The 20,955-nt window shown below is 36.0% G+C and overlaps 1 protein-coding gene across 3 annotated transcripts in view; it reads right to left on the bottom strand.

Annotated features, from left to right (window-relative positions):
• LOC127986105 (unconventional myosin-Vb) overlaps window positions 1-20,955 on the bottom strand; it is a 54,633-nt gene that overhangs the window by 6,448 nt on the left and 27,230 nt on the right. For all 3 annotated transcript variants that reach the window (XM_052588322.1, XM_052588323.1, XM_052588321.1), the window contains exons 8-29: window positions 18,568-18,675; window positions 18,354-18,463; window positions 17,972-18,237; window positions 17,562-17,643; window positions 16,430-16,570; window positions 16,065-16,187; window positions 12,672-12,755; window positions 10,349-10,495; window positions 10,126-10,223; window positions 9,239-9,325; window positions 8,918-9,029; window positions 6,864-7,075; window positions 6,617-6,773; window positions 6,290-6,529; window positions 5,963-6,199; window positions 5,065-5,149; window positions 3,576-3,715; window positions 3,381-3,500; window positions 3,156-3,290; window positions 2,506-2,574; window positions 1,007-1,246; window positions 586-668 (exon numbers count right to left, since the gene is read on the bottom strand). In XM_052588322.1, coding sequence (XP_052444282.1) covers window positions 586-668; window positions 1,007-1,246; window positions 2,506-2,574; window positions 3,156-3,290; window positions 3,381-3,500; window positions 3,576-3,715; window positions 5,065-5,149; window positions 5,963-6,199; window positions 6,290-6,529; window positions 6,617-6,773; window positions 6,864-7,075; window positions 8,918-9,029; window positions 9,239-9,325; window positions 10,126-10,223; window positions 10,349-10,495; window positions 12,672-12,755; window positions 16,065-16,187; window positions 16,430-16,570; window positions 17,562-17,643; window positions 17,972-18,237; window positions 18,354-18,463; window positions 18,568-18,675 — 3,076 coding nt within the window. The remainder of the gene's footprint in view (window positions 1-585; window positions 669-1,006; window positions 1,247-2,505; window positions 2,575-3,155; window positions 3,291-3,380; window positions 3,501-3,575; window positions 3,716-5,064; window positions 5,150-5,962; window positions 6,200-6,289; window positions 6,530-6,616; window positions 6,774-6,863; window positions 7,076-8,917; window positions 9,030-9,238; window positions 9,326-10,125; window positions 10,224-10,348; window positions 10,496-12,671; window positions 12,756-16,064; window positions 16,188-16,429; window positions 16,571-17,561; window positions 17,644-17,971; window positions 18,238-18,353; window positions 18,464-18,567; window positions 18,676-20,955) is intronic.

Here is a 20,955-nt window from a genome sequence, read left to right as displayed (position 1 = left end):
TGTGACGGAGAGAAAGTGTCATGAATTCAGAGCAGCCTGGATGGATATTGGACAGTATGAAAGTTCAGATTTAACAAGAAAACTAAAACTGTTCCTTTAATTGGTTACCTCTAACTTTTGTTTTAGAGCAGTAGACATAATGCTGTAGTGCAACAGAATATAAACGTAATATGAAACATTTCCGTTTCAATACAACTAGTAAGAATGCAAAATAATGTTTCATAGCCAAAAACATATTTATGGCCGCTAAATTGTCTCCAACCTGCCATGAGCCAGTGGTGATCTATAAATTTGACAGAAATATTGCAGATAACTTTTAAAATGTTAGCTTTGAGACTTTAAGTGCTTGTTTGAGGCAGCTCTATGCTAATTCATGAGAAGTGATTGGCTCTCCAGTAATGTGGGTAAGAAAACAGAGTTATACAGCTGTAAATGAAAGCAGACGGAGCATGAAGAGCTGCTCTGGACTTAGATGAACGGTCAATACCATTAGATTCAATCTTCATTAAAATAGACGAATGAGTATGTGGAGGAGAACTGGTGTCACTTTAAAAGCCTTTCATTAAGTCTATTGGACTGCCATACTTCTTTAAATCAGGCGCATCAACAGTGTCCTCCGAGTCCACGGGCTTCTTGTTGTTGGTCCATTCTGATTCATCATTGGAATCCTGTTTGAATGAAACAAATATATATCAAAAGGTAGCATGAATATATGTTCGACATTACTATTATAATGAACTTTCCCTGAACTTAAATAACTCTGAGCTCCATCCAAACCCATTATATATAATCTTATCCAATGCGATGTCTCATGCCTGATTGCTTTTATAGAAGCTAAAGAAGTTTTCCATTCAAGGGACCCTGAAGCCTGGTGGGATGCTAATGGATTAGGAAGTCTGATATGATAATGACATACTACAATAGCTTCATTTGGTTAAAAAAATGGATCAGAGGTCTACAAATGTCAAATGTATAAAATGAGGGGTGGTGATGTTTTTAGACTCACAATGTGGTTTATGTTCTCTGACTGCCTTGTGGAGTTCACGATTTGGGTCTTAAGCATAAGGACCTCCTCCTTTCGCACATCCAGCTCCTCATTGGCCGCTTTGAGCTGATTCAGCAGCAGGTTGTAGCCCTCTTGAAGCTCATTGGATGAGTTGTTGTCGGAGGCCTTGTCGGCCACCGCTTTCCTCAACTCGTTCAGGTCATTCTTCAACTTCTTGTTCTCAGTCTCCAGCTCTTGCCGCTGCAAACAGAACAAATTATATGAATATTGTCTGAAGAAGATAAATGGCCTGCATTTGGTACCACTTAAAGGATTTATTTGTTATTAAAAGCTATCAAAAGTGACTGGAGGCAAAAAGTTGCGAGAGAAAGAATCTTTGAAACAGAGGGGGACTCAACAAAAAAAAAAAAAATCAAGCAATGCTGACTGCAGTAAATTTATCCAAGTGAATCTAACGCCCGTAGCTAAAGCTTTGATCAGACACACAAAGCGTTTGAGTGCTGCAGAACAGGAACCATCAGCAATTATAATATAAGCTCACCATGCAAAGCTGGGGTGCTTTAAGAAAACAAACAAGTCAGTTATGTAATTCTACTGCCTTGAGCTCCTTATTCAGCTGCACAGCCTCCAGATCAACTTTGGAATCTGGTGAATTCATTCTTGTACTTTGCTCTCTGGTCAGAGTCAAACCTTTAAAGCCGGTAAACCAAGCCTGCTGTTGGGGATTCAACATGCCCTCATGCTCAGATAAATGACTGATTGAACTGAAAACTGACTGCTGATATTAAAGTGTTAAGGGCTTGTGAGGTGTCCAATGAAGATCACAATCACGATAGTCAAACTTAGATCGGACAAAAAAGCTTTAGGACACAAAGGAATAAATTTGATTTCTTCTTAAGAAATCAATATTAAGACTAGTCCAAAAGTGTTGTACATACATATACAGTATTATATAGTAATTATATACAGCTTTATATGCTTATATTATTTCTAGCCAGACAAAATAAAACAGAAGGTTGAATAAAACAAAAATGTTATCGCTTTCCTCCCCTCTGCCTCTGTGTGTTTTGACTGAGATCTATTAAGAAAATCAACCGGATCTTAAAGACAATGCATCCTATTAAACGTTCTGTCTATTCCACACAGCTGTGTTTTCTTTTGTCAAATTCAGTGTCTATGGCAAAGGCACTTTTCAAAGTTAGTCTGAAAGTTAAAGTGTTAATTAACAAAATAAAAGAATTTGAGAGTTTATGCAAATAGATTTAAAAAATAAATAAAAGCAAAACATCATCCACGTGCCTTCCTGCCATAATTCAAACCTCTTAAAATGCCCTGGTCTTAAATGTCTGCATCGTTCCACTCACCCACAGTTTAACAGGCAGAGCGAGCAACAGCAGCAGCAGAGCGGCCCAAGTGCAGAACAAATCAATGAGCACCAAGACAGACATTTGACCGGAGGCAGAGCGGCATGATCATCGCACGGAGCTGAACACTCTTACCTTCAGACTGTTGTAGGCCAGGTCTGCGTTTATATCATCCTCTGACGTGGAGCTCTTGGGCTCATTTCCCTATAAGATAAAAGAATAAATAAAGAAATAAAAAAAAAGTAAACACAAGCTGACTGATAAAGCAGAGGACCATGCTGTTGCAAGTTCAGATGAGGGAACATCAGAAAAGATAACCGGTGTTTATGACCGGCTGGCTATGTTGTAACCCACGGCCAAAAAGTGGGAAACATTTAGCAGTCACCCAGGTTAAGTTCTCTTGCTAAAACTGTCATGATCAACACATAACAATCAGCAAATCTTGATTATTTTTATTAACGCATACATTCACTACCTCAAAAACCCTGTCAGATGATAAAACGGTCAGCTATCTTTCCTTTGTTGACATATTTCCAGTCAAAGCCAACAGACTTTAGTTTAAATGTCATAAAATATCAAAGTAAAAAAAAACAATGATTACTCTATTTTTTTTTTTTTTTTAAAGTTTTGTAATTTTTAATATTGTTCTATTAAAAAAAAAAAGTTAAGTTTTGTTTAAAACAGTTTTTTTGTTTAAAAAAAAATCAATTTTTTTTTTTTTTTATTGTTTTCTTGCAACTGTGAGAAGGGTCTGAAAGCAGGAAAGACATGACAAATACTCATGCCTTCTGTTTGCTCAGTTCCTCTACTTCCTCTAGACTGGTCTGCAGTCTCTTTCGCTCCTGCTCCAGCTCTCGCACACGCTTCTGTAACTTCATGAACACACTGAGGTCCATGGCAGCCTTCTCTATGCCCATCTCCTGCAGGAAGACAAAGCAAACTGATGCTCATCCTGAAGTGTCTTTACAGTCTGCTGGTGTATATGAGCAGATTCAGTGAAATGACTTTACCTCCACCTGCTGGATGGTGTCATCAGTGTCTCCCACCTCTGACATATTGATGGAGGGGTAGTTAGAGTCCGAGCCCAGACTGCTCTGGTTAGAGGGGTTCCTCCGGTGGCCAGGCTGGAACTACAACCATAAAGATGTTACAGACAACAGTAAAAAACTAATTCCAGAAGTTCAGACTCCCTGTCAAAGCCTTACCTTCATGGAGGACATGTCCTCCTGCAGATTTTCATATCTCTGCTCCAGTCTGGAGAATTCTTTCAGCAGATTCTGATACCGTTGCCTCTCCTCATCCAGTTCAACCTGCAGACGGATCTCTTTCTGAGACACATCACCTCCTAGACATGAGAGACAAAACAAAGGCATTCACTCACAGGAATAAAGCAATGAGTCAGACAACATGCAGCTCCCATTCACCTGTATCAACTTTCACAAGCTGAATATTTCTGTATCACGTGTGTGAAAAATGTTTATTGGTTTTATTCAGGGTCTAAGGTTATGAAAAACTAAAACCTCTTTTGATCCATTTTAGGTGCGAGATCCCAGTTTATTTTACATTCACACTGTTACCGTGTCCTCTTGAATATTATGCAATGTAATAGTGATGATGATAACACTTTTATCAATCTTTTATTGATCTTCGGCTTGATTGACATTTTATCCATCAATAAAAGATGTTTATTACTCTGATGGAAGACCTTTGAGCATCTATGTGAAGGTTACAAAATGTTCCCGATTCCGTAATCTCAACAGAAATAAAATGAGCACATCCTCTACATTCAAAATGCATATTATAATCCAAAAATCATCACCACTAACCTAAAGCAAACTCATCTGTACTCAAAGTTGTATGTACAGTGTGAAAGCCTATAATCACATCCTTTCTGAAAGAGCTATCAGATGTATGGCCTGATAGTAGTTTGATTAAACAGCCATCTATAATTGAGAGATAATTATCATACCAAGATATTGGTATAATTAACCTGTGACATCGTTTACTTTGACCCTTTTATTTGAAGCAATAAAACAAGTGAAGCTCCATAAAGACATACCAGAAATACCATACCTTGTTTCTTTTTGTTATAACTGTTATAGAAATGACAAAACAAAAGGGTATTTCATATGTTTTTAGGGTTTTTTTGTGTTCAGCAAATGAAAAGGAAGTCATTTGGAATGACAGTCACGTCAACATTTGTGAAATAATGGACTCTTTCGATTGGCCGAAATAAAAGACCAGAAATTAAACTTCTGAGGTGAAAATTAGTTTCCTACTCAAGACAGTGTTGAAGAAAGTCACCAAAACAATCACTGCATTCATAACAGTCCTCTAAATAGTGTTTTGAACAAGCCTCGACAGCTGAACAGCACTGAGGAAAATAAGCGACATTTAACAAACAGAAAGCTTATTGAGACCGAACCTGGGGTTTCAAATAGCATTCTCCCATGTGAACCGGCTTGATACAATGGTCAGTTTTTAGTTGTGCAGGTAAAGCAGCAGTATCACATTCCTCTACTGAAATCCAATGCAGTTTGAGTCTCTCTCTCGTCCCACTTTTGCACACAGACCCTCTTGTGCGTCAAACAAAACCAGCCCAGCCCTCCAGGCAAGCCACACATCCTTTCGCTCCTCACACTCCTTCCTCCAGATGCGCTGCGTGTGCGTGTGACTCTGAAGCATGAAACTCACCCTGATTGGAGGTCTGGATTCTGCGGTTCATCTCTTCTTTCTCCTTCTTCAAAAGCGTGTTCTCTTTCTCCAGCTCCTCCACCCTCTGCAAAAGGAAGGAGAAGTCACACCACCCTTTCATCTCAGACCATCAGACAAACAAGCAAGTTTAACTGGAAGCAAGCCAGGTTAGATTATATACAGTGGGGTCAACAAGTTTGACATTTTAATTATTATTATAATTTTTTTGCAGTTCTCTAATTTAATATTAAAAGTCTTTACACAAATCTAAATTATATTATCAGCATAGAAATTTAAATGAAGAGCTGAATTAAAATAAAATTTACAATTATTTCAAACCATCTTACTATTTGAAATGTCCCTTAGATATATATATATATATATATATATATATATATATATATATATATATATATATATATATATATATATATATGTGTGTGTGTGTGTGTGTGTGTGTGTGTGTGTGTGTGTGTGTATATATATATATATATATATATATATATATATATATATATATACACACACACACACACACACACACACACACACACATCATATATTATTATATTTTAAATTGATCATTTTTAACTTATGGGAGATGATCACATTAAAAGCATACTAGTACTACTAGTGATTATTCCATTTCAAAAGACCTTTTGTGAGTTGGTCAAACCTTTTAAACAATTCCCATGCATTATTAAATTTGCTTGTGCATGACAGACATTAGTTATGTAACAGCTGCCCTGTTAGAGTGCAAACTGAAAAGCTAAATGCATTGACCTGTTTTTCTATTTAGCCTCAGACATTTCAAATGACACAGAAATATGAAAAAAAATCTTGAGACGAAGAACATCAACAAACATCAATTTCTAGTTCTCCGAGCATCCTTTCTCACCTGTTGGAGTCCTTGTTTCTCGTTGCTGAACTCCTCCTCTATCTGCTTCCTCTGGGCGTGGGCTTCCTGGAGCTCCGCCCTCAACTTCTCAAGCTCTTCCTGCAGTGATGTCACCTTCGTTCCAGGAGTCTGCCGACTGCGAAGAGTCTCCACTTCTTTCTGGAGCTTAGTGACCTCTGATTCCAGAGTAGAGTTTGTAACAACCAGCTGCTCGTTCTGAGTTTTATACTCTTTCGACTGTAATGAAAGAAGATAACTAGTCAACACCATGCCACTTCCATTTTTGTCACTCTGTAATCATTCATGCATCCTATTATGCTCCTGTACCTTGTTATCCATCTTCTTCTGGAGCTGCACGATCTTGTTCTCCATTCCGACACTGAGGTTTTTAAAGTGTTCGGCCGAACGTGCCTCTATCTTGAGCTGTTTGAGTTGGCGCTTGGCACGTACACGGCGGTAGAAACACTGGATGACGATGGCAGCATATCGGGCACGGAGATACTTCTTTCTCACGAGCCAACCACGGACAGTCTTCTGTATGATCATGGCTTTGTGATGGAGCAGGAACTGAAAAGACAGAAAATGCAGCTTAAAACTGTGCTTTAAAGAAACATTAATAGTGTGAGAAACAAAAGATAAAGGGCTGTACAGTACCTCCTGATATAACCTGCGAATGAACATGCCCCGGGTGAAGGCTTGAATGGTGATCACAGCCCGACGGGTCCTCAGAAACTCCCGTCGAACTCGTACCATCCGGTACTGCTTCTGACAAATAAGTGCTGCTCGGGTCAGGCGAAGCATCTCTGCATATCTGAGAGGGAATGAGAGAACAAGGGCTGTAAGTAGAGCGAAAAACATGCCAGTGAAGTTCAAACTAAGAGCCGTCTACTAAAACATTCACCTGCGTGCCAAGTAACCCCGGCCGTATCTCTGCAGAGTCATAGCAGATTTGCGGATCTTGCGGTACCGAATTCTCTGGAGCCATCCTCGCACGGTCTTCTGGATATTAATGCAGGCGAAGCGGAACTTATCAGCTCGGAGCTTCTCCAGATAGGCCACCTGACCTGCCCTGAAGAAAATCTTCGTCTTCCCAAACTGGAACTTATCTGGGTCCTGAAGGAGAAATGAAGTTAAGAGTCACAATTAACAGGTTTATTCATGACAAATATCAACATTACAAATAATTTTTTATGTTGTAGAAGGCAAATATGTAACCTCTGGACATTGCTCATGTGTCCAAAATGCTATTAATTAATAAAACTTTACACACAACTGGTAGGAAATGTGCTTTTGATATTTGATAATATATATGTTGCGTCATTTATTTGAACAAGTTTACTGTTTTTGTGGTGTTATGAGCAGCAAGTTCTTAACATGAGAGAAAGGCAGACTTTTCCGCTTGCTGCAATAAATCGCTATTTTTCTGCACTAAACTAAACTAATATACAGTACAGACCAAAAGTTTGGACACACCTTCTCATTCAAAGGGTTTTCTTTATTTTCATGACTATGAAAATTGCAACAGTAATAATCGATAATCGAACACCCCTCCCGTGCATATATATAATATAATACATAATATAACATAACCGAATGACGACACTTATTAACATTATTAACAGTCCGTCGATTATCAACTGCTCACAAAGCTGTAGGAGCCTAGGACATTTCCATTTTTAAAATAAGCATGAACATTAATAGCATTTTTTTTTTAGTTTACAGATTAATTAAAATTAGAACAGATTAATTCAGACATTAATTAAAACACATTACACGCTAAAACATATTGTGAACAGCCTGAATGACGGCACTAATGTGAACATAAATTTTAACGTCTGTATTAATTACAATAAAACTATTTCATATGTTTAAAAAAAAAAAGTTCTACAGTACACAGTTCTACAGTTATTGGCGCAGCCCTCTGGCACCGTCCCCCTACCCCCGCTGGCCTGTACTCAGACTGCACTTCACGCCCCGGCGGGGGTTCTGTCCATCACTGCTACCCTGTCAGAGTTTGCTACCTCCTATCAAAAAAATAGGTAGTACTTATACGGGCCCGCCAAACCCAGGGGGAGCTTTTAACTGAAACGAGGGAACTAATATAGAGCCTTAAAAGGCCAGGCCCGGGGCTAATCAGATTTCTCTGCCTGTGTCGCTATCCTCATTACACAGCTGCGGTTGCAGCCATTATAATAGTTTAGTTTTGGTTTTTAATGGCAAAGTGGTCATATTTCACTTTGATTCTTTACTAATTTAATTCAGAATTTTATGTTTTTTTGTTTTTGAATTAAGTCAAAATTACGATGATAAAATCATGTTACATTTCATGATGTAAAATTGAATATATTACACTTGTATACTCCAAAAAAATTGAATGTGGCACCTGTCATTCTACACATTTCAAACGAAAAACAGCAATAGGCTAATTTCTTTCGACGATTTTTTAAACTCAAATTGCTTTATATCACTAGTCACTCGTTTGTATTAAATTATTCAGTTTTTTTTTATTAAAGAGATTAAAGAGCGTAAAAATATTTAAAAGTTTATTGCGATTAAAACATATTATTTCTAAGCATTTATGTGTGTGTATTTAAATGCATCCTAACACATAAAAAAAAATATATACAAAAAAAAAAATATATATACATACATATATATATATATATATCTTACAGACCCCAAACCTTCAATCAGAGTATATGTTAGAAATGTTAGAAATATTTACAAAACATTTTAATTTCTAGGATAGGAATACATTTTGAGCTTATCAATCTTCTTAATTAATAACATGGTAATAGATGGCACAATAGCATGGTAATAAATAAAAGTAAAAAGTACTTCAAAACTGCTGGGGTAAATGTCCAGACAAACATTGTATAACCACGACACCAGGATGAGAGTGAACACTATCCATGCAACTTACATTTGAGTAATTTCTAGCCATGGTATTCTTACCTTTACCAATGTCTCCAGCAGGTTCTTACAAACCTGCTTCTTATCCCCAATGGTCATGTCTTTCTTTGTCATGAGCACCCGATATCTGCTGAAGAAATCTGGATAGGTCCACCTAAGAAATGACATCAGATGTGATGAGGCAAAAGCATCCAAAATAAACTTTATTTGTGCTTTGATTTCCATAGTTCTATAATTTCCAACGATTAGTAAGAGCATGAGGTTATGCACATGTATATGAAGTGCTTGTTTAAAAAAAAAAGCATAAGAGTTCCATGTGTACCCTGCCCTGAAGCCCTTTTAAGGAATCTGTAGATCCGTTACCTGGATGGATAGCCGGCCGCACTGATGCGGATGGTCTCCAGAACTCCACATGCTCGCAGTTGCTGAACAGCTCTTCTAGAATCGAACCTACAGAAAGCAAGAGAGCAATCGAAAAGTGAGGAATCTTTGTGAAAACCAACATAAGAAGATTCTAAAAAAGCAACACCTGGCTACAAAAAGTGAGCATGTCACACCACAAGAGATTTGGGGTGTTACCTAGACCTACCGGATCTTTCTTTTGAGCATAGAGCACATCTCCCGTGAGAGTGGCATTGGGAGACTGCAGTCCGCTCAGGGACAGGAGGCTATCTGACTCAGACCTCTGTGACTGTGTGTTCACAACCTTAAGAGCATGTGACCGACAAAACCCTCTCAATTTAGCATCTGTGAAGGGGCTTTTGTGCTCTGAATTTGCAGAGGACACAAACAGAGCAAAACAAGACCCTGTCCTTTCTTAGAAATGTGAATTTTACAAAATAAATATGACTGACTAAAGAAGAATATGGTGTAACATTAAAAAGCTGACAAATACTATATAAGACAGAAACATTTCTTTTTCTACAGTATTTTGGAACAGAGCAGTCAATATTACATCAGGTTTTCACTCGCCTCAAACATTTCATGGAAAAAGAATTAACAAAAGTGTTAAATCAGCAAGTACTTTGGTTTTAATTCTATTTTACAGAACCGTATCGGCTAATTCTTAGAGGAGATTTGATGTCTGATTGTTGGAGGAAACTTACAGTGCAATTGAGGTCGATCAAATGTCTCTGTACCAGCATGACTCTAATGTTCTCTGGCAGATTAAATTAATTTGCTGTATACCGCTCTATTTATATGCAAGATAAACTAGATAAGTACTAATGAATTGATAAGACCAAACTTACACAAAGGATTCCTTAAAATCATTGGGTTTAATGCAGCGCACATAATGAGGGGTGGTAGCATTCAGGGTTTCCATCAGAAGATGTAGAGAGTTCCTGAACTGTGAATAGGAATAGGTTTGCATTTTATAATTATGTTATGCACCTAATATTAATACGCAACAGAGCGTCAGTGAAACCGCTGTCCAGCATAAATCTGGATCTAAAACTGGCCACCAATTCTCACCTGGGTTCCCACAGTCTTTCTGTGCTCTCGGTTGTGGCCTTTTGGAGCTGGTTTAGCAGCCCGGACATTGATCTTGGAGGTCTTGCTGGTGGCGGAGGGAGGACCAGCATCTTTACCATCGTGGAAGAGATCTGCAACCAACTGGAACTGTACCAAAAAAGTCAAAAGTCAAAGTGTTCAAAAGAGAAAATAGAATATAATTTAAATATATTTAGTAGAGGCACAAGAATATTAACACATTTGATTATATAAGGGTCACATGAAGAAATCTTGACTGCTTAAAGCTTTCCATTGATATTACAGACGCATCACATCTTACATAAGGGGCACACTTTTTTTATTCTAGCTAGACTAGCGTAAAATTTGCATTCAACTGCAGCAGCACTTCAAAGCACATTTGGAAGCCCTTTAAAATCCACTCCCTGAGCCTCCACCACAAGGCTGGTGCACAGTGTGTTTCAATGCATCCCTAATACCATGATCCTGCCAAGATTCAAGGCTCGGAGACAGAATACAGATGACATCATTAAACTGCTGTCGCTGTAAGTCTGATACAGTAGGATGACACTGATAAACAGAGATGCTGGACTAAATACAAATTAACAGTGGTATCCCGAGTTGAACAGGGTTGGAAAGTACAGGGTTGGAAAGTACATTTAAGTCAAATTTAAAATTCAAATGATTTGTTATCATTTAAAAAAAATGACGGTAACACTTTAGTATAGGGACCAATTCTCACTATTAACTCGTTGCTTATTAGCATGCCTATTAACATATTGGTTGTTTATAGTACTTATAAAGGAAATATTCTGTATGACCATATTCTACATTTTCTTTCATCCTACCCAATACCTAAACTTAACAACTGCCATACTATTAATAAGCAGCAAATTAGGAGTTTATTGAGGCAAAAATCATAGCTAAAGGTTTGTTAATAGCAAGAGTTGACCTTAAAATAAAGTGTGACCACAAATAGTTTTAGACTGAAAAGGATTTCATTTGCTGTTTTAAATCAGCAAGAAAAAATATAGTATTTTTAAAGGAATAGTTCACCCCAGAATGAAAACTTTTACTTTCCCTCAGTTCATCCAAAATGTAGATTAGTTTGGTTTTTAATCAGAAATGTATAATTCCTTTAAACAAACATTTCAATTATGATTTGATTTTAAAAAGACAATAGGGATGTTTTTTTTTCATAGGAGGAAGTGTTATTATGGAGTAAGTATTACATTAAAGTTATGTTTTTTACTTTTTTTTCTTCTAACATAGCTTTTCACTTGACAAGACTTAAATTGATGGACTGGAGTGGTGTGGATTACTTGTGGATTATTGTGATGTTTTTATCAGCTGTTTCGACTGTTTGCGAGCAAGTGATGTAATGCTAAATTTCTCCAAATCTGTTCCAATGAAAAACAACACCATCTATATCTTTGATGGCCTGACGATTGCTAAATTTTCTGCACCATTTTCATTTTTGGACAAAGTATTCCAATAATAAGAAAATACGTACTTGAAATAGTATTTTTTAAGTGCTGATCAGTGGTAGATGAAATAATGAAGTTTTTGACATCACACAGACTTCTCATTAAAACAGCAAAAGATCATGTTTAATTATTTGTGTACAACCTAATTAATATGAAAGAGCTAAGCCTTCACCATTTCATCGATAAAAACCACAATGAGGGCCCTGCCTGATGAGAGCACTGCAGATATCCTGAAGAGAACATAGCTGGGAAAACATATTTAAACTTCAGATAGCAGTGCTGAAAACAGTTAGCACTTGAGACGAACTGATGTTTAAATTGCACTTCTTCCACAGGGACACCTCATTACAAGAGTCCTAGCCAAAGTTTCATTTAAAACTCGACACTGTCCCGCAGAGAAGATCTTTAGCTTGTAGACGCTGATGTGCTGCTGTCTACAAATGAACTTATCTTAGATTCCAGTGAATTCTGTTGCCAAGAAACCTCATGACAAAACACTACGAGACAGATCAGTATTGACAAAGACAATGGATATACTATTAAATCTCGGGTTAAGAAGGATCCGGCTGTTCGAGTGATACAGTGCTAGGTGTGGACAAGGTCTGGTCTCTTGTTTGTCTGAAAACTTTAAGTCAATTAACTGCTTAAACAGGCCAGAGAGCAAAACATGAGCTGAAGTGTGATTTCAATCATGCAGACATGAGGAAGCATGAAGCATAAACAGAGGCTTGGCTGGATGCGGAGTTAAATACACTGAGAAAAAATAAAATAAAAGCCCCAACAAGAAATAAAAAAAACAACGTTAAGAATAAAATTTAATAAAAATATACAGTGCTCACCTGGCTGGCCTTGAGGATGTTTATCTGCTCTTCATAAACAGTGTCTCTGTTCTTCTCCAGGAAGCCGTCACACTGGTATTCAACCTGTCATAATGTCACAAGTGTGATGCATTCATCAGTACTACACTAAAAATAACATGCTACATCATTTTTGTGCCTCCAAACCGGCATGAAGAAGAATCGTCTATTTTGGTTGCATTCATCATGCATTATTAACCAAATCATTTGTGTTGTGTAACACAATTTTCACAATTTCATAAGTTGGGTTTCAGTGAGCCCATCTGCGCAACACACATTTTGCTCATTTCCACAAAAAATATTTACGCCATCTTTTCAATTTAAACCTGATACGGATTTCAAAATGGAAATGGTTTACAGCTTAAAGTGTGAAAAGCCTGCTTTTTTGTAAAAGAGTTTTATGAAGTTAAAGGGATAATGACCGGCCCATAAAAAAAAGCTTATAAATCACTCATTATACCATATTTTCACCCAATCTTGGATTCAATCTTTTTGTCAACTTGTTCTCTTTCAATTAGGACTGGTTTTATATTTCTGTTTGCATCTGATTAATCGTGGGCCTCATTTATCTGAGAGTAGGCATCTCGTTTTTTGAGTAAAAAACAAATAATTTATGAGTAAATTTGGAAATATGAAAAAAAATTATGAAAAAAATGGCTACTGTGGATCACACTAGTCTACTCTAATGTTTCACCAGGAATTTTGTTTTGAAACTTTTGTTTTGTAAAAAATAATGCACAAAGTCACACTTGTGGTGTTCCCGGTCAAAAATGACCGGCCTATAAAAAATAGCTTATAAATCACTCATTATACCATATTTTTCACCCAATCTTGGATTCAATCTTTTTGTCAACTTGTTCTCTTTCAATTAGGACTGGTTTTATATTTCTGTTTGCATCTGATTAATCGTGGGCCTCATTTATCTGAGAGTAGGCATCTCGTTTTTTGAGTAAAAAACAAATAATTTATGAGTAAATTTGGAAATATGAAAAAAAATTATGAAAAAAATGGCTACTGTTGATCCACACTAGTCTACTCCAATGTTTCACCAGGAATTTTTGTTTTGAAACTTTTGTTTTGTAAAAAATAATGCACAAAGTCACACTTGTGGTGTTCCCGGTCAAAAATGACCGGCCTATAAAAAATAGCTTAGAAATCACTCATTATACCATATTTTTCACCCAATCTTGGATTCAATCTTTTTTGTCAACTTGTTATCTTTCAGTTAGGACTGGTTTTGCATTTAATTTTCAAACTATTTAATTTTAGGAGTCATTTATCCGAGGCTTATGCACCTCAGTTTTTTTGAGTGAAAAAAGGCATTATTTGTTAATAATTTTGTCAATATTGTGAAAAAAGGTGAAAAAAAGTTTCATCTGTTGATCACACTAGCCTACTTTAATGTTTAACCAGGAATTTTTTTTTTAAATGCTTTTATTTTGTACAAAATTGCACAAAGTCACACTTGTGATGTTCCCCTGGTCAAAAATGGCCGACCATTGAAAGTGAATGTAGAAGATTACAAAACACAGGGCTTGTATTTTGAAATGCTTTAATTTTTCAGAAAAGGGGTGCACAGTAACACTTGTGCTGTTCCATGATAATACTGACCATTGTGACATACAAAAAATAAACACATTAACGCTGTCATATAGAGAATACAAATCAAATACTGTTCATTTTCTTTCAGTTTTCCAAATTATGAACTAACCAAAATAAGAAACTGTGACGGTCTCTGTGTGAACTCATGCAAGTGACCTAACAAAAGCATTTTTAAGGTAACTTGCAATTGGTCATTTTGTGTCACTTATGCACATGACTGACAACAGTTTAATGTATGTGCCTTGCAAATGTGCACTCTGCATTTGAAACAGAGAGTGCCTGTTTTCACATCTTTTGGGGCACACAAAGTGCATCTCTTTCGTTTCTCTCCTTTGCCTGTGCCAGCTGAAGGACCTGGTTCTGGTGTTTTGTATGTCTCTCACCAATGTAGCAGAGGGCAGTGCTCTGGGGTATATTTTGGCGCCTCTGTATCAGGGGGCTCACCATGGATTTTCCCAGCTCTTCTAGGAACCGCCTCCTCCTGAAGGTTTTCCTTGTGTAATACTCAAAAAAGGTTTGTGTGTTTTAACGTGTGTGTGTCTGGGTAGCGTGTGTATAAATGTATCGATACATGCACAGGTCCAAGGGCTCGATGTTTGCAAGCACATATGCACATATGTGTACATGAAAATAATGAACATGCTCCTGAAAACTAAATTGTTCTGTTATTTTCAGTCTCTCCCATTCACTTTCAATGGTCGGCCATTGTGACCATTTTTGACCATGCCTACTCTCAGATAAATGAGGCCCACGATTAATCAGATGCAAACAGAAATATAAAACCAGTCCTAATTGAAAGAGAACAAGTTGACAAAAAGATTGAATCCAAGATTGGGGTGAAAATATGGTTATAATGAGTGATTTCTAAGCTATTTTTTATAGGCTGGTCATTTTGACCGGAACACCACAAGTGTGACTATGTGCCATATTTTTTACAAAACAAAAGTTTCAAAACAAAATTCCTGGTGAAACATTGGAGTAGACTAGTGTGATCAACAGTAGCCATTTTTTTTTCATAATTTTTTTCATATTTCCAAATTTACTCATAAATTATTTGTTTTTTTACTCAAAAAAACGAGATGCCTACTCTCAGATAAATGAGGCCCACGATTAATCAGATGCAAACAGAAATATAAAACCAGTCCTAATTGAAAGAGAACAAGTTGACAAAAAGATTGAATCCAAGATTGGGTGAAAATAATGGTATAATGAGTGATTTATGAGCTATTTTTTATAGGCCGGTCATTTTTTGACCGGGAACACCACAAGTGTAACAATGGTAACAAAACCCCCACAAAAAAAGTAAGAAAATTTCCCAATTTTTTTTAAATTGTAGTTATACCCTTTGGGAACAAAGTCACTAAGTTTCAGTCCAAAGCGATAACATTAACTATTATTTTCGGGAAAAAGAAAATCTTCTCCGGGTCAAATTGACCCGAACACCACATGAGGGTTAAAGTGTGAAAAGCCTGCTTTTTTGTAAAGAGAGTTTTATGAAGTTAAAGGGATAGTTCACCCAAACATAAAAATTCTGTCATTAGTTCCTCACCCTTGTTTCGTCCCAAACACGCAAGACATTATGAGTCCATCTTCGGAACACAAATTAACTTATTTTTGATGAAATCCGAGAGCTTTCTGACAGGAGTTTGAATAATTAATGACAGAATTTTTAATTTTTGGGTGAACTATCCCTTTAAGCATGATAGGTTTGGTAATATTATGTCCCAGCAACACCCTGAGCCTTATAGTGTGTTTAGTATAAGCTGAACAAACCTTATCTGCAAAGTGGACCACAATGAAAGACTTGTTGGACATCCTGGGCTTTTCGAAATGCCCGCTTTTTGAATGCTGGCTGTACAGCTTCTGCGCCCAGTTTTGATCCGTTCCTTTAGGCACCTGTCAGATGCAGTAAAGAAAAATACTTTGAACTGCAGGAAACTGAAAACTAGGTTACCTGTAGCAGAAATAGCATGATTAGACTCATGAAGCTGCTCGGATTCATACTCAAAAACTTCAAAGTGGCAGAGGTCTTTAAAACTAAATGAGACGCTCTGTTCAGAGACCTGTTTAGGTAACACGCCTCTCAAATTCTCTTTATCGTATTCTCAACAACTGTTTTCTCTCTGCTCATGACTCACCTTACACTCTTCATCAAGAAGGTCCAGAATACCAAGCTTGGCTTCAATGAGGTCAATGCACGGCTGGTTATCATAGAAATCTATAAGTGTCCAGGGGATCTGCTCCTTCATATACTCTTCTTGCTCCAGTTTAAACACATGCTAAGGAATAAATGATGTATATGCATTAGGTAAATGCTTCAAATACATTACATTTGAAAATAAATACAGCCAAGAGTCATGACAAACACATGGGTAATTCCTGTCATGTAGTACATTTTCTAACTTTTTCAAAATGAACGCTTTTGTATTTCTACACCGTATAATCTATTTACTTCTAAACGCAATTCTTAAATGCAATTGCAATTCTAAACTGTAAAATGTCCTAGAACATGATTATGCAACTGGCTTTTGTTATTCAAATTAATAATATAAAAGACTAGTAGGATAGAAAGTGATACTGAAAGCCACAAAAAAAAAAAAAAAAAAAAACTGATTAGAAAGTAATATAGAAAAACTATAAAATTATTATCAATTAAAAGAATATTCCTGAGAATATGAATGGATTTTAATGGATTATTATTTAGGAAATGTCCAGATTTTTTTTACTCTAGATGTGCACAACACTCAAGAACAAACTAACGTAGTAGTTAAAGTAAAGTAGTTTAAATAAATAACAAAAAATGTTGTTGTTTTTTTGTTGAAAAAATACAAGTTACTATTATTAATAAAAGTTATTAAAATAAAACAAAACTAATTTCCAATTTTAAAACGTGAGAAAAAAATTATAATCACTATTATTATACTTCATCTAATAAATTAATACTTAATAAACAGTATACGTCTAAATACTCCATATGAGTGACAGTGAAATTGAAACTAAATAAGACTCAGAGTTCAGAGTTCTGTTGTGAAAAATCTTTAAATCACTGTGCAAAATATAAAAAAAAAATAAAAACATATCTAAAACAAAGCTAATACGATTGTCTAACCTTAAAAATTGAGAATATACATTATTTAGCCTATGCAATTATATTTTATCTAATATATTAAGACATTTAAGTATATACAGTACCATTTATCTAAACACTGCATAGCACGAGTGTCCCAAAAGACACTAACCATATGGATCTATTGCTAATCTTTTACTGACCGAGTTGAACTGTTGCTGTAGTTTCTCATTGGCGTAGTTAATACAGAACTGCTCAAAGCTGTTGATCTCGAATGTTTCAAATCTGTTGGGAGGTGAAGACATGTTAACAAAATCAATCCGACTTCCCTGAAAACAAACACAACACCTCCCAGACTTCTCTCTGCATCCTATAGCTTGGCACTTCTCTGCTTATTTACTCTAATGCTGATCAATAAGTTCCCCTCTTTGAGAAAGTAATTAGTCCCATGGTCAGAAAGGCTTAAAGGCAAATGCTGACTCTAAAAACTCAATGCAGCTTCTGCTAAGGGAAGGTCAAAAGACAAGACATATTACTCTACTGTACATAAGAACACAAAGAGCTACGTTTCTAAAGCTGTACTTTCATGCTTTCTAATTTTCACAAGCATTACCCATAGATATCCAGCACCCCAATGAAGGAGTGCTGTTTGGTGGACGTGTGCAAAGCCTTATTGATGTGCTCCACGATCCAGTCAAAGAGATGGGCGTAAATGTGTTTAGCCAGGGCGTCTCGGGCGTTGACCGCCTGGGCATAGGACACATTCTTCACATAGGTCTCGGCAGTGGTCACCAGCTTCCTGCGGCACAGCCAGTGCTCCATCTGTTCCTGCTCTATACCCAGCAGCCGACAGAAATGATGTAAATGTGTGTCATCCCTCTGCAGGTGCAAAAAGAGATTGTAATTGTTTAGTGAAGGATAGTCAGCAGTTTAATGGTTGTGTGATAAAATAAATGGCATACAATAAAAAGACACCATATTTGTTGTACACTTACGTTGATATGGCAGGATTCTCCATCTCTCTCTGACACAATCCCCACGTTCCCCAGGTGCAAGATGGAGGCAATTACTTTAAAGATGTTCACTTGATCGATCTCTTTCACACCTGCACAACACACAGTGTCACCATGATAAATATTTATGTTTAACACTCAATATGGCTTGTTGAAAAATCTTGGTTACAGTCATATTTATTGCTGAAGTTTTTACCAAGCATTGTAAGAGCCTCTCTTGTCTTCACAAGGTCCTCAGCGTCGTTCACCCCTTCAATAAAAATGTTCTCACCGAGAGATGTGTAGGTAAAGTCCTCTGCACTGGCTAAAACATGAGGGTGAATATAGACAATTTGAATGAGTAAGACTTAAAGACTGTCAGTGGCAGCATTATGATCAAAATCATGTACGCTGGCATTCAAAAGTTTGGCGTCAGTAAAAGCTTTTTTTAAATATATTCAATAGGATGCATACAATTCATCAAAAATGACATTAAATACATTGACATTGTTACAAAAGATTTCAAGATTCTATTATATATTATATTGAACTTACTTTTCATCGATTAATCCTGAAAAAAATGTTTACTGTTTCCACTAAAATGTTAAGCAACTGCTTTCAAGACTTATAATTATACTAAATGTTTTTTGAACACCAAATCAGCATATTAGAATGATTTTTGAAGGATCACATGACAATGATGACTGGAGTAATGGATGGCAAAAAATCTGCTGTCACAGGAATAAATTACATCTTAAAACATAAAAAGCGTTATGACAAGTCTCAGTTAGCCTATGACAGTACACATAGCAAGATTTACATACATATATACATACATATATATATATATATATATATATATATATATATATATATATATATATATATATACACACACACACACACACACACACACACACACACACACACACACAATTACAGTAACTATATTACTTTTTTGGGTAGTAAAGTAAAGTAACGCATTACACTAATAATATTGGTAACTACACTACAGGAACGCACTTTCCTGTGTTACACATATGGTGCATTTTCCTGTGTCTAAAGTCCCCTAACGATTGATCTTAGGGCTTAAGAGCGTTTTCTATGAGTAATTTTACGATCGTTCATTACTTTTTGACGTGCGTTTCCCAACATTGCACGTAAAGCAATCGCACAGCTGTGCATCAAGTGCTACCTAGGAGTCACTCTCCGTTTGTCAAGTGCTGAAACGTCACTTTATAGACGATTTCATCGGGCGCACGCGCCTGGCCCTAAGTTAACTTCCAGTCTGTGCTGTGTATATTGGTCTGGCCTTCTACAAACACAGTTAAAGTCAAGGTGATGAGTAGACTGAAGTTGGGGTCAGGTGGTTGTGATGTGGGATGTGTTTCCCATACATTTATTTATTTTTGGAGACTCGCCACGATTTGAAAACTAAACAATTTTCCAAAAGGCTTTGTTGAATAAACCTTAGCACGTACTGCACGTTTAATAATAATAATAATTCCTAACATTTATATGTTTAAATATCAAAACGAGAAACAAGTGTTTTTATATCACTGTATTTATGAAGGAAGACTTGCAGATTATATGCCTGATAAAGCAGCGTTTGTGAGCTTAGCACTGCTTTGTTTCCAGCTGTTATTGGGGAAACCTCTATTTCTCGCGCTTTAAAGCATCTCTTGCTTAAAACTTCTTGTTTTATTTTTAATAGTAAATTCCCTTTGTTTACTAAAAAATAAAGTTTTCTTAATTTTCAATATTTAAAAGAAAATCTAAATGAATGTTTTATGCCTTCATTTGATAATCAGAAAATTTTAAATACACAACAGAATTTCTAAGGGGACAAAAAAACATTTCATAAGGCTATTTTAAGAAAAATTGAATAAATGAATAAATGTTTTTAAGCATTTAAATAATTACACATGCTAAAAAAAAAAAAATCAAACATATGGTGAAAAAAAATAAAACATTTCATATGGCCCTAAACGTGTAATTTTTAAAAAACTTTTAATAAATTGCTAAGAAAATGTATAAGTGTTATGATTTAAATTAATTAGACATGCTTTTTGATTAATATAATTAAATTTAACCATTAAAAAGGAGTTGAGAAAAAAATAAAACTGAAAAAAATGGAATCCAGAAAAATGTAAAGGAATTTGGAATAAATTCCCTAAAAAAAAAATTTAAAAGTAAAATTAAAGTAATTAGTAGTGAAGTTACTTTTCAAATGCAGTAACTAGTAAAGTAATCTCATTACAATTTACAGAAGTAACTAGTAACTAATTACATTTTTTGAGTAACTACCCCAATATATATAAATATATATATAGATATATGCTGAGAACAGCTATCGTCAAATCATCAGGATGAAAAGAGACACAGTTGAGTGTCATCAGCATAGCAAGAAATTAGTGATGTCATGTAGACAGAGAAGAGAAGTGGTCCAAGAACTGAGCCCTGAGACACCCCAGTAGCTAGATGTTGCGACTTGGACACCTATCCCCTCCAATAAAATTTCCAAATACATTTTTATTACATTTTAATAATAATAATAAAAAAAAATGTGCATATGAATATTTAATTAGTAAAAAAAAAAAAAAGA

The sequence above is a fragment of the Carassius gibelio genome, chromosome B21 (genome assembly GCF_023724105.1).
Source record: "Carassius gibelio isolate Cgi1373 ecotype wild population from Czech Republic chromosome B21, carGib1.2-hapl.c, whole genome shotgun sequence".
Taxonomy (NCBI): domain Eukaryota; kingdom Metazoa; phylum Chordata; class Actinopteri; order Cypriniformes; family Cyprinidae; genus Carassius; species Carassius gibelio.
This window is presented reverse-complemented; position numbering and strand designations above follow the sequence as displayed.